Source organism: Syngnathus floridae, chromosome 3, assembly GCF_059516105.1.
Source record: "Syngnathus floridae isolate MCC-2025c chromosome 3, RoL_Sflo_1.0, whole genome shotgun sequence".
Classification (NCBI taxonomy): Eukaryota; Metazoa; Chordata; class Actinopteri; order Syngnathiformes; family Syngnathidae; genus Syngnathus; species Syngnathus floridae.
In genome coordinates, this window is record NC_142415.1 from 11,748,691 (window position 1) to 11,762,779 (window position 14,089).

At 40.8% G+C, this 14,089-nt stretch overlaps 1 protein-coding gene across 2 annotated transcripts in view; it reads right to left on the reverse strand.

Moving 5' to 3' along the window:
- The window catches only part of dennd5a (DENN/MADD domain containing 5A), a 23,671-nt gene continuing 9,582 nt past the window's right edge, over positions 1–14,089 (reverse strand). For both annotated transcript variants that reach the window (XM_088370272.1, XM_088370271.1), the window contains 19 exons: positions 11,510–11,697; positions 10,339–10,650; positions 9,329–9,544; positions 8,995–9,229; positions 8,500–8,650; positions 8,324–8,417; positions 6,966–7,097; positions 6,693–6,845; positions 6,483–6,570; positions 6,323–6,410; positions 4,318–4,446; positions 3,376–3,497; positions 3,153–3,298; positions 2,788–2,906; positions 2,523–2,704; positions 2,341–2,423; positions 1,966–2,089; positions 1,711–1,879; positions 1–1,382 (listed from right to left, as the gene is read on the reverse strand). In XM_088370272.1, coding sequence (XP_088226398.1) covers positions 1,199–1,382; positions 1,711–1,879; positions 1,966–2,089; positions 2,341–2,423; positions 2,523–2,704; positions 2,788–2,906; positions 3,153–3,298; positions 3,376–3,497; positions 4,318–4,446; positions 6,323–6,410; positions 6,483–6,570; positions 6,693–6,845; positions 6,966–7,097; positions 8,324–8,417; positions 8,500–8,650; positions 8,995–9,229; positions 9,329–9,544; positions 10,339–10,650; positions 11,510–11,697 — 2,915 coding nt within the window. In that variant the 3' untranslated portion in view covers positions 1–1,198. The remainder of the gene's footprint in view (positions 1,383–1,710; positions 1,880–1,965; positions 2,090–2,340; positions 2,424–2,522; positions 2,705–2,787; positions 2,907–3,152; positions 3,299–3,375; positions 3,498–4,317; positions 4,447–6,322; positions 6,411–6,482; positions 6,571–6,692; positions 6,846–6,965; positions 7,098–8,323; positions 8,418–8,499; positions 8,651–8,994; positions 9,230–9,328; positions 9,545–10,338; positions 10,651–11,509; positions 11,698–14,089) is intronic.

A 14,089-nucleotide genomic window follows, 5' to 3' on the forward strand; every position in this document is an offset into this window, starting at 1 on the left:
TGACATTACAGATGCTTTTATTCTTGATATATTTTACACTGTACATGGCCTCTCACTTAATAAACACTACATTACACAGCTATTTCTTAAATGTACAATGTTTTTTTTTGGGAAACAAAAATATATATCTTGCAAGATGCTCATGTATAAGTCATACAGAGAGGAGTTCATTCCAGACACTGTTGGCACAGAAAAATGAGTCTTTCAATTATCAAATCTCTTTACTCTATACACACGTTTAAATGAGAGGTGACCTCAGGCGACCCTGACACAGGCTTTGTTAGGGGGGCACATTTTCTGCTGTGGAAATTGCATAGCAAGAAACCATGACAAGAAAATCAGGTGTAGGGCAACAAAAGCATTTTTTGCTCCAGTTATGAATGGCTGCAGAGGAGTAGCAGGCGATCAAGGATATTTTCTTCCAAGTTGCTGACAGGAATTGGATGACTGTTGAAGATGGGCTGATGGGAGCTATTTATAAAGGCTGTCATTGTGCAGAAAATTGGGAATCGGGACCAAACGTCTCTTGTTGAATTGAAGCACAAACCAACAACGCACTGACGTTCTGGTGTCTTCCGTTAGGGATAGAGTCTCTATTTCATGCATGGAGCATCCCTTTTCTGCACGAAGGTACGAAGGTATTTCACATAAAAAAAGGTCTGCATACATTTCCCAAGAAAAGGCTGCAATTGTAGGGGCCTTTATCTTCTTTTGTAGGTTCCACAGTTCAACTTCCCAGTCTTTATCATATACATACTTATAAAGCATACCTCTACATTTGCTTTAAGCTCTGTATTATGACATTGGAATCAGAGTGGACAACAGAGCAAGCAACTTGAGTCATTTTACAAAATAACACTGTTTCTCTCTGATAAAATATATTAACAGTTTTGAATCTCGCATCCCCTTTAAATACAGCTATAGTCAGTCAGCAGTTCACTCCAACAATGAAAATATTAAAACTTTTCATAAAACGTAGCACAAGGGCATTTGCCAATAATATGGAAAACATGGTTCATAAAAGAAAATGTTTAAAATATGACCACATTTTGCAGATAAAAACAACAGATTTCAAAAGGCTCATTGCACTTAATACAATATATGGCAGATGTAACAGTATCTTGAACATAAGCCAAAGTATGTCGCCTGTTAAGCGTCCGTTCCTGCATCGGTACAACCAGAGCGAAGCTGGTTTGGTTTAAATGCCGACACCTTTAATGAGCGAGGCCTCCAGGGTGATGTTGAACTCCTGCAGAGTTTGAAGGACTCGAATCAGAGAGTTGACCAGCGAGCGATCTTTGATCAGCGCAGTGTCCTCGTACATCTGCACCGTGACTGGGCAGTCTGCGAGAAGCGCAATCCAGTGATGTAGCAAATGGTCCCTGAGAGACAAACACAAGGAGTAGATTGAACACCAATGCACCCATTTATCATGTATATTAAAAAGTTAAAGTATATTTTAAATAATGACAGCAGAAATCAATCAAGACAATCTCTTGATGCTGGCTTCTAGACGGGTGACTTTTTTTTAGTAACAAGTGACATCTTGAATATGATTAATTAGGAAATATAAAATGCAAAGTAACATTTGTATTGGTTCATGTTCAAAGTGAGGGTTTAATGTAATCTTCTCTAAGGAAGTTAACATATGTCATTGAATTTTTTTGGGGGGGGGGGGATGTTCATCACAAATAGACATTTCCTGCCTACCTTGCACCCAAACAAATGAGCATCTGGAACTTTCCATCCTTGCCAATGTTTCTCGACGTGTTGTTGATGGCGCGCATGAAGCGGCAGAAGTGGCGCACGCGGCTTTGCCAGTTCTCATCCGGATTCACCTCACGTTGCTCAGCGCTTTCAAAGTACACTTGTGCCTTTTCTGTTTGATTTGCGCCAAGATTCAAAACAATAGGTCAAATACACAGTTGAACAAATATGTTATTTAGAGGAAAAGGCGGCTCTTACCCAAGAAGTCCCAGATGAAAACATTTTTAAAGAGTCGAGGTGATTTAAAACCGTGCTGGAAAGCCTGCTCCAGAGCCCAGACCAGACCAAACTCCCCACAGAGGAGAAGCGTCAAACTGCCTCTCTGTAAATAGCAGAAACAACAGATATGATTTCAATTTCCCGCCAAGTCAATGTTAACAAGAGCATTGCATTTAAAAAAAGAACTGTGTGGGATTCAAAACAGCTACGTATATTATTTAAACTTTAATATGTTTTTAACAGTCTGAAAGAGACCACGGAGCAGCTCGAGAATCGCCAAAGAGGCTGCTGCTTCTCAAGGCGAGAGATGAATAATGGAAGGACATGAAGCTTGTCTAGACGACTGTCTCCCACCTCCTTTTCCGGTTTGTGGAAGTGCTTCACAATGCCATTGATGGCTTCTCCCACTCCCTCCTGGATCTGACCTGTGTTTAGCTCTGCCAGAAGAGAAAGAAGACACGGCTGATGAGTGAAGTCACACGGAGGACGACCTGATTGTTTGAGGTTTGGCAAAGTTGTGTGGAGCTGTTTCTTACTTGGCTTGCTATTTGGTGAGATGGTCACAAATCTTCTCATCATCCCCGGCGACTGCTGCATTGGCGGCGTGCGACACAACCTTTCGTCATTCTCCGTGCTGGGCGTCATCAGCTCCCCGACGAGGATCCTCTCCAGGCTGCCATCGTCCACACCCTTGCCCAGCCACCGGCCGCACGGAAACCTGCGCAGCAAGCACGATTGTTTACCTCGGACTTTTGGTCAAAGCAATATTAAGGCAAATTTTCCTTGCCAAGCTGAGCTTACTTGTACGTGTGACCTGTGATCTCATTCCGGACCAAAACACATTCCACCAACCACTTCGCATAGAGACCCGTGTTATCATGACCCATCTGCACTGTGGTCAGCTTCCCCAGGTTCTGGCACTGGAAGAGGAGAAATATGCTCCTTCAAATTTTGGGTCAACACATGAGGTGAATAGTCAAACAATGTACTCAAGTATGACTTCAGTTACGTTAGAATAATATGAGCCAAGTTAGCGCATAAAGGTACTTCAGTGATTGTAAAAACGGAGGGAAATGTAACAGTTACTACCAACCTACCAATTCAAAAGTTGCAAATGTATTCTCAAGAATTGGTGTCAGCATATAAAACTTAAATCTGAGACAAACCTCAAATGTGATCTCCTGAGTGTTCCTGGGGACCTGCAGGACGCCCGTTTCGGCCAGTTCACCTGACACACACACCCAAGGATTGGCTGTAAACATGGAGCCACCCAGCTTCTTACTGGGAACCACCACCACGTGATAGGGAATCACTGGGCAGCAAAGGAGACAAATGTCAGTAATTTCAAGCTGAACGAATACCAAACCAGAGTTTATAAGGGAAACTCACTGATAGTGGTGAAGACATTGGTGAAACAGAAGTAGTCCACTGCGTTGAATGAGAGGAGATGGTAGAGAAACTGCTCTTTCTCATCATCACAGCGCAGGAAGGCGTATCGTTTGTACAGTTTTCTAAATTAAGGTGGGTTGGAAAAAAAAATATTCAAAAATATTGACGACTTTCAACTTGCCCGTCTGACTCCCACTAATTACAACAATAATTCGTGTAATGGTCAATTATATCTTTAATGATATTTTTCCATTTGTGTATGTGCTTACCTATCAAAATAAGACATATTGTTCTTTACATGAAGCCGGTCTGTGGCGCAAAAAAAGGTTTCACCTCATTCAAGCAACATAGGTCGCACAAACGTAAATCAACCAAGTGGTGGCTTGTGACGCAAAACACTCCCAAGTCGGAGACCTTCTGAGTCAAGGATAAAATCTGACCTCCCTGTAAATTGCCTTTCGAGAAGTAAACTTTAATTTTGGAAATTGCTGGTTTATTGCTGTTATTTCCCATTGAATATTTGCAAATTAAAAACATTCTGGAATGTTGTAACCGCTAATGTCACATGTACAGTATATCCCATTTGATTTACCAAAGTTTACTTATAGCAAATTGGTAGAAAACAAAACCCCACTGTTGCCTAGAAAGTACAAAAGTGACATGAGGTCAGAAAGGCAGACAGATACCCACCTGACCTAGTTCACTACCCGCCATATCTATTATGAAGTGATGTGGATGTGAATTATTCATGCAATGGTAGACTACAGTGTGTTGTTTTGCAGTTTCAGAGAGTTAATTCATTATATATGAATGGATCACATCTTGGTTTCTTGGGAGTAAGACTTTTTTTTTTTTTTTACAAACATGAAGTAGGATCTGCTCTTTCAATGCCAGAGAAAGACTGCACTGGGCAGGCAGCCCTTGGTGTTTTGTTTCCCTCACTTTGTTAGCTCAAGATCGGACAGCAGCTGCTTCAGATGTCTGGAGAGCAGCTTCTTCTCCATGGAGAGACGAACCCAAGCTCTGGCCTTGCCCACGTCAGTCTTGATCTCACTTATATTTTGAATGTGTCTGGGGGGGGATAAAAACCCATCATGTTACAAAATCCTTGTAGAAAAGGAGATATTGATTAAGATGATATTAATCTCATATCTATTATCAACATTAAACAAATACAATAAACTAAAACATATTCGCGATTCAGCATTCACTAAATTCTTCATTTTCTTTTAGGGCAGTGCATTGTCTATTAATGCCATCTTTGCTAAGGAACGATGTTGAAGTGACTTGGGAAAGCTTCAATAAGACAAATGAGGTGCTTTGCCACCATCTTGGTGCCAAGGAGATATGTTGATGTTAGTTGAGGAATTTCATTGAGAAAAAAGTGTGACTTTGGTACCATCTTGGTGCCAAGGAACTATGTTTTACTCAATTGACTTGCACAAAAGTAGTGTTTTGATAGCATCATGTGGAAAGTTGTGAGTTGAGAATTATTATTATTACATTATGGTATTATAGTATTGGTGCAAAAGATTTATGTTGAAGTGAATCGGGCAACTTCATTTGGACAAAAGTGTTGCTCAGTGTTTTTTTTTTTTGGCTCCGAGACACTTCAAGTTTCATTTAAATACAAGTGATGCTTTGCATTTTGTGGGGGCATCACTTAATGAATTTTTTTGCATTTTGTGGCAGGGTTCATTTCCTAAACCCTGCGATTAACATAATATTGTATACCACACACCAGGCATGAAGATTCATTGAATACTCGATGAAGCACATTCAGTGTATTTACATTAGCAACCTAAGAAGACATGCTATGGATGAGGATTTTAGCTTTTGTTAAATTCCTTTATAGTTTTTGAAGTCTGTTGTGACTAAAAAAGATTCCTCTGCAATGGAACTCTATCAGTCGACATTTGTTTGTGTCATTGCTGCAAGCCACTATCATGACTGGAATGTCCAGACAGATTCTCTTCCACTCCACCTGTGCCATAAGCGTGTCTGCTCTCCTCTGCCTTCGACAGCTCCCCCACCCTTCCCCATGTCTCCACCCTTTACATCCAGTGAGTAACCCACTTTCTCTGCACGGCATCTCCATAGCAACGGAAGTAACATTTGTATGACAGTCAAATATTACTGACCTAGTATTGCCTGGTAATGAGATTGCACCATTGGTATATTTACTTAAACATTATCTATCAATCTGCTGTGCATAAATATCAACTCCATGTTATGACAAAGGGAAGAATTATTAAAATGTGTTAAAGGATTAATGATTATTTTGGTATTGTAAGTATGTGACTAATCTTGGCGTCAACACTGATTTTGGGGTGTAGGGGGTGTGTGTGAACTGACTTAACCCGGCGGGCGTGTGTGTTAATTAGGCTGGAAGTAATGTTTTGTACCGATACACACGCACACACACTTCTTGGTGCAACACAAATGCAGATGCCTCCTGGTGACAATTCTGCAGCCAAAGTATGATTATCATCACACTTGTAAACACATATATGGATAGATACAACAAACAGACAAACAAATTCAACTGTTAAGTTTCTAATTTCATAGCGTCGAATTTAAGGAGTTAAAACACACACGTCATTTGTGACTTAACCACTTCCAAATTGAAAAAGAGTTGAAATGCAATTTGGATGACCCATTGTTTTTGTTATTATTTTATCTTTGTTCGTATTTAATCAAGAAAATGCACTGCATTATATAAAAACAATGTAAAATGAAAAAAAAATTTCATAAAGTGTAAAGTGAAAGCAACAACTGTAGCATTATTTGTGTGTCTTTCTGGGACACGGCTTAATGAGTGACGTCAGGAACTTGGCCGGATAGTCTGCATCAAGGTACAACTGGACTGTATTTCAAACTTTGCAGAGATCAAGTCAGATTCTGTTTAATTAAAAAATGAACCCTATTGCTAAATCTTCTTCCTCACCTCATATCCTGGATCAGGGACACTTTAAGGGGGGGCATGGCAGATCCGCCACCATCTGATTTCCGTCTTTCAGTGTCATGAATAAAACCTGGAACAGAAACATCCATGTTATGTTTGTATATCTTCTTTGTTTTCATGTATATGTCAGGATTTTTTCTACCTGGAGGTCCCAAACCAGCTGGGGTTGCACTTTTCTTTTCTTTGCTTTCCTGGTAATGGAGCAAATGGGACCAGAGAGCAGATTTACCCTGAAATAGAAAACAGGAGAGAGGAAAATGGTATCAAATATTCTGCTTTCAACACCTGCGGGGACCGAATTGAGTGCTGTGCTGAGCAGCCTGGTAAATATGAAATATGTCGTTTGCCTGACCTGTTTAACCTGCAGCCCGTGGCTCCAGATCCTCTCCAACAAGTCACACAGACTGGCAATCAGAGTGTTCTCTTCCACACCAGTGATGCTGACCTCAACATGACCCAACTCCACTGCCTCTCGACCCATCTTCTCAACAAGCATGCGTTTGGTCTGCATTTAAAAGCACGTATTAAGACCGATGGTGGGAGGGTATTTTTTTATTTTTTTTACTTGAGAATTTATTTTTTGCTACAATGGCAATCAGAAGAGTAAACAGTGACATGAGCAAACCTTGATCCGGCACTCTTTTAGTAACCCCTCGACAAACTTCCAGTTGGTCTGAGCGATGACAGAAGGTGACAGGTTGGACAGTTTGGGCTGTCTGATGGTGGTGCCCAAGTTCCGTGCTTCTTGGATGTATTTCTGTTGAAAAATAGACTTCTTTCAACAACTTAAAATTAAACTGTCTGAGTCACCTTCAAATGACACGATTTGTCATTACACACAACAAAGAGTCATCACACTTTCAAACATTAACAAGAAAATGGGGAAAAAAAAATGCTACCCTTTAGGGAGGGGGAAAACACAGTCTAAATTATTGTAGTATACACAAGGACCATCACAATACTCAGTAAGCTGCAATAATGTTGGTTGTTTTTGTAGAAGATGAAAGAAAATGTGCCTGTGAGTAATGTTATATTGTCTATGCATCATCAATGTTACTTTTGTTAGACCATCAGTGGCATTTTGCACAGTGCATTAGCATTAAGCTATTTGATTTTTGTCAGACAAGGTTAGGTGGTGCTTGGTTAAATAAACATATAATTTTCTTTGTTCAGTTTTCTGATTCAAAAAAAAAAAAAAAACTTTGCCTCCGTTTTGAGTATCTGACTAATTATTGCTTTTAAGTCATCATTCTGTAGACATGTAACAAGAAAATGTGTTAATCCAAACTAAATGTTTGAATCAGGTCACATTGTTACAAACTGTTAACTGTCTTGTCATATTTAATGTATAAAAGAGGAAAAATAAGATGTACATCCAAATGTCATTTTCTGTTGGTATACAGATTCATTGTTTTAATATAGTATACCTCTGAAGTAGTGTTATCCAAAATTGAGGATTATTAGCCTTCACAAAAAAAGGACCACATTGGATGTTGTACCTATTGAGGCGGCCGTTGAAAGATCCTTGTCATCATTCTATCTGGACAATCCACATTCATAAGACTATAAATTGCTTTGTAAGGATCTCACTGGTGCCAATTAATGGGGTGTGAAAAAAAATCATCACTTTATATCATTTTGGGGCGATGGGGAAAAATAACATGAGCAGCTCTTGTGGTCCGAGCATGAAGACCTCAGCAAAGGCCAGCACATACCACATCCACAGACACCGACTTTAGACAGGGCTTGAAGGACTGCAAGTGCCAGTAGTGGTCAAGAAACAGCAGGAGCTGCAGCTCCGGAAACAAACACTCGACATGCTGAGTGTGTGCAAGCATGAGTGCAAACAAAGAGAAAAAGACACGGTGACTAAAGAGACTATGAAAAGACAGAACAAAAATATGAAGAAGCCAAAGTAAAAGAATCATGCAGAGAGAATGCAAAGCTGAAGCCGTAGGTGCGCATGAAAAGCGGAACACTAACCTCTCTCTGGTCGTTATCTAAATAAAGGTGCTCGGCGTGCTGCTTCTGGCGGTCCCGCCGCCTCCACTGGGCAGGAGCGCTCCTCTTAGCCCACCTGGAACATAAAACATAGAATAAATGGCAAGCGAAGAGGAGGGAAGCATCGGATGAACATGCGGGTGATGCAAAGCAGTCACTTGTTGCTGGTGGGCCCAGAGGAGAGCACATCAGACTGCAGTCGCGGGAAGAATCCTTGCTCGTAACGGCCTTGGCCGATCTTCATGTCCAGGAGGTGGGGATGTAGGGCTGTGTGGTCGATCTTCATCACTCTCATCTCAATGGCCTTCTCTGTGAGCAAAATATTTAGCTCATCATTTCCTCTAAATAAGGTGGCAAAACATTGGAAACGTTCCATGGCAATTTATGGGATTTCATAGTACTATCTGGGAGGAAATTGGTAATTTACCTGATTGAAGGTTGTCCCTTGATTGAATGATTATTTTAATAATTGAATAATTTTGTTATCAATTAGTTAGGATGAATAAATTTATCAAAACAGACCAAACAAAATGTTTGTATTTATGCTTGAATACACCTTTCCATTAAATTAACCTCAATTGCCAATTTGGAATATTTGTTAAATTCCCTAACTCAACCACTTGTGCAAACTTTCCAGCCCCGTTCAAACTTACCCGCCTCTTCAATGTTTGTACACTTCTGGTACATGGAGGTGCGCAGGGTGGGTGTGCGGACGTTCAGCATGCGGACCTTATCGACACGAGTGTCAAACACCCTCAGCGTGTGCTCCTTCTCCTCGTCATCATGGCAGAGGATCTTGCTGTCGATGAAGGAGGCAAACATCTGCGTCTCCAGGAAACGAGACAGAAAAGGTAGGTAGGGCTCCGGCTGGTCGGACAGGAAGGAGGCCTACAAAAACAGGAGCACAAACGATGCACCGCGATAAAGCAGGAGTTTGCTATACAATTATTGTCCTTAAAAAAAAAAAAAAAATCAGCAACAGCTCACCTTATCAAAGTTCTGCATCTGGTCTCGATTGGTGAACCAAGACTCCTTATCTTGGCTCGGCTGGATTACAAACACCTCGTAGTCAGCAAACATCTGCGTGAAGCGGTTGGCAAAAACCTCGCGCACGTGGATGTTGAGCTGATGCATCTTGAGCTCCTCTTCATCACAATGAAATCGTGCGTCTTTATTGCCGCCAGTGTCCTCTCTCACCTCGAGCTGATGTGCACACATGCATGTGTGAGAAGCAGATCAACTGCAGTGAAATACTCAAAAACAATTAAAAGGTGCAATAAGAGCAGAGCACTTAGCACTGAGTACTTGAGCTTCAGTTAAGTTATGACTGTCTGTTGAAAATGAACTGACAAAGCTGCCTGGGTTATCCTTTATGCCACAAAAGAGCTTTCTATTTATCTTCATATGAATGATTTCAAACAAAAGCTGATTAATATGGATAAAGATCCAAATATAATCATTACGCAGAATTCTGGGGGAAAAAAACATTGTGGTCCATTCACCAAATAGATAACATCCTAAATATGTATTGCTTTTTTTTTTTTTTTTTTTTGCACCTGACATTTCCATGGACACCTGTTTTATTACAAATAAATACAAGTAGTAACACTTAATGATTGCATTGGAAACTCTTCCATGAGGGTAACGCTTCATCAGAAGTTTTAATATGTAACATGAAGTGTGTAAAGGGCTCCCTCTTGTGCTTAGTCATGGTTACTGCAGTACATCTATTTAGTAACTCACCTCTACCAGTATTGCAGATACTAAATTCATATTAAACGTGAAAAACATCTTCACTATTCTAAATATGTTCTGAACGGAGCATAGTTATGACGAATTTGACATTCTAGTATGATAGAAATTAGCTATTATTATTTAAGGACTTTACATTATTTCTTTTAGATACAATAGCTTGAATGTCATAATGTACAATAATATAAATAAATATAATAAACTGTGATTGCTTTGCTTTAGCACTTCAAAAGATAATGTCCAACCTTTTCCAAACTGACACCGGTCCTCTTGACCAGAGCCTGTAGTCTGGCGATGGTCACGTTCTCCCTCAGCAGGTAGGAGTTGAGCGGCGATGCCAGGTTACCGTTGCGTTTGTCGGACACCGCATCGACTGATCTCAAGCCTTTGTGTTTCACCTGGGTGTCAGTTGAGTGGATGTTTCCCTCCGGCGTCAGGCCAAAAGACATGAGCACCTCGGAGATCTCTTGTATGAACTCGAGCTTGTTGGGAAACTGTGGCAACTCTTCCGGAAGTTCTATAAAATGGTTGTCGATGTCCACGAAACATAGGTTGGCCTGCAGAAACACAGGACGCAAAAGAGATAAAAGATATGCTGATCACAGGTACAAAAATGTCAGTCACTATCTGAATCCAAGTATAAATGTAGTCGTTCCTTCATGCGGCATAAAATAAGTAGGACAATAGATTGAGGAAACAATGCTAAGAGCAATAGCTGACCTTGAAAATACCCCAGTTGACTGAGAGCACTTTGCATGTTTTATAGCGAAAGCCCAAGGGATGAAAAAAAACATCTGGAGGAATTTTTCAAGAGCTCAACATGAAGGAATGTGAAGGATGAAACTTTCATACCACTGCTTGTAAAGCAAAGAGGCTATACTGTGATGTTACAATGTAACTTGCACATTGACTGTGCAGTTTATTAATAAACACTTTAGAGGCGGGAAGTCTTGAAATTAATTTAAATCAGAGGTCGGACACCATTTCTTTTAGGGTTTGCTTTCTGATTTGATTTTACTAGCAGAGCAAAAGTACTGCTATCAATCTACAGTAGAGATGCAAAATAAAAAATAAAAAATGGCACCGCACTTCTTTTTCAACAAAAGAAAAATAAGCAGTTTTTGCACAGACGGGTCAAGCAAGCAACACTGCATTTTTAACACTGTGCTGAGACTACGTGTGGGACAAAATCTCCTATCACGTCCATTGAGTTAGTCACACAACTAAAGTCAAGACTATGCATGAGGACAGCTGGAACAAGTGGACACAATCAGAGTGGACGCTGATGCGGTCATGTTATGTCACACATCACACATGATTATGAGATATGCAAAGCTGATCCAATCTGGCTTTGTATGGTTCTGACCACCAGAGTGACACGGGCATACAGCAATGGGGTGTGGTGTGAGGCTGTACCTCCTGTGGCAGCTCTAGTTTGGTGCGGTCATCCTGTCCGTTAGAGTGCAGGCCCATGAGATATGGAACTGGGGCGTCAAGGAAGTGGAGGAGAGAAGCGGGCAGAATGGGAACATACACGTGTTGCCACTGGAAGGGGAACATTAAGGCTGTGATGCTCTCTGCAACTGTCATCAGCCTTTGGTAATCTGTTTGACGCAGATAAAAAACAGAAGAGTGAGAAACAATCTATCATTTGTGTCACTAGAATGGCAACGCGAGTGAGAATCGTCCTCCATCACATGTTCATGAATGTCTTCTTGGTAGAAGCAGTAAACGTTTTATTGATTAACATAAGGGGGAAAAAAAAATCCTAAGGTCAGATGCTGAATTAGTTTCCTGTGGAGCAGCTCACACCTCCAGGGCTAGTGTCCTTGGGAGTTCCCAGTCTCTGAAGTGTGACAGCCAAATTCAGCTGACCCTCTAAGCTCATGACAAATTCCCTTTTCGTGACTTCACACATCAGCACTGCTTTATATTCATGGTTTCACTCCAGTGAAGTGGTCCACATATAAATCCGTGTGCGCTCCCGCTCATTGACATTCCTGCTCTGTCCCGTTGACAGCTACTCCGCAGTGCTGCTTTTCCTCTTATGGTGCCAGACTTTGTACCCTTCCTTCATTTGGTCATGTGCTGGCAGTACACAAGACAGGACTGCTACTTCAAAACCAGATTCCACTGTCCAGAGGGAGACTAGAATACTAATATGACCCCCCTTCTCTTTTGACAAGGCCTCAATGACAAGAACCATCTCACCTCCCGTGCTAAATGCGCTAAGTGTTATTTGCAAGACGCAAACTCATCGGCCACACCATTGCGCAATTCAATACAATAAAGCTCAGTTTCGACTAACCTATTAGAGATCCTATCAAGTCACAAGGCAGGGGCGAAATCATAGGATCAACTCTCGGTATGACGCGGCGCAGTTCTACCAACGCATGTCCTTTTAGGCGTAACTTCCCCTGTACATTATTTTTCTTGATGTGTCAACCTGGAAATTTTATGAGTGGGTATTCTTTCAGGGTTGTCCCGATTAAATTGTGGGGACAACCCATACAGTTACATCATAAAATGATGTATGTAAAACTGAGAAAACCTTTATAAAAAAAAAAAAAACAACAACAAAAAAACATTGAATCATATGTCCTTTAAGTTTGTCAGAAGCTGTGGTGTAAAATCGGGTTTCGCTGTGACGCGGGGGCTTTTATGTCTGTCACTCATTTGTATCGTGTAATTTTCTAGCCCAATTGACATTTAAGCAGAATTCCTGCCTGTAAAGAGAAAAGATATTCAATTTAGTGCCGGTTTGAGAAGCTTTAAGCCATCAACCCGCGTCAATGCAATAGTAAAATAACATTTACAGTAACAGAACAGAAACACTTTTTGCCAGCTTCTTGCGCTGCTGCCCCAAGGTCAATTGGAATTGCTTGAAACTAAACTGTAAAGCCAAAGTTGTCAAATGCTGATGGCATCACATCTGTACCTGATACGAAATAGAAAAAGAAAATGTATAGTATTTTTGGGACACTCTGCATTGATTTCTCCCAGAGTTTCCCTATCACTCTCTTTTTGGCTAAAATAGAAAAAGCAGAAATAAGCAATAGTGTGACAACTGCAACACAGCACAATGCCTGACGCATGACCGACAAAGGACAATGCACCCTAAGTAATTGAGTAAACGGATCACGAGAAAGATGCTGACCACAACATTTTAACCAGTTATGAATCCTAATATCCTTGTTTTGTTGTAATCATCCATTTCATCAGCGTGTATGAAATGTTGATGCGCAGCGCTTCCCTCCGTGGAGTACTGCCAGTCGACACCCTCCACGTATACTGCGGCTCTCTCATGGGAGAGAGGGCATGATGTCACCGCAAACCAATGATAATCATCCTCCATCCTGGCTATCCTCCCTGTCTACAGGTTGCCTAGCAACACCACGGCTTGCCCCTTTAACGCTTCTCATCCAGCTCATGGTGTTTTAGAAACCGTTTGCCCTCCTCTTACTATTGTAATGGATCGAAACCCCACTGCACATCGAGCACAAACTCTTTAAAGGCCTTCTTTGCTCAGCAAATCATTAATTTACTCTTGCAAGAGGAAACTACCCACCGACAGGGTTTATGAGATAAAAAATGTACTAAGACGTTTTTTAAGCGCATACATGCAGTGTCATCACGTAACCTCAGACTAAAAAAGCCTATGGTCTCAGCATTATACAAGCTCAAACTGCATTACTTCAATGGACACTTAGTATATTATGTAACCAGAACCCACAATAGTACCAACATGTATATCAAAGATTTGCTAGCGCCTCAGGTCTTTCTTTCATTTTGACAGTAAAATATTACATCACTTCATAAAAAAATAAATAAATAAAAAAACACTCCAACTACTGTCAATCATTACCTCTCAGTGTCAATGAAACACAAGGGCTACCACCATTATGCTTTAGAAATTGTTTATAATTGGCTTAATAACACTTAATAGGCCATTTAAATGGCTTTAAACCTTCTGAATAATACTTTTTAGTTTTGTTC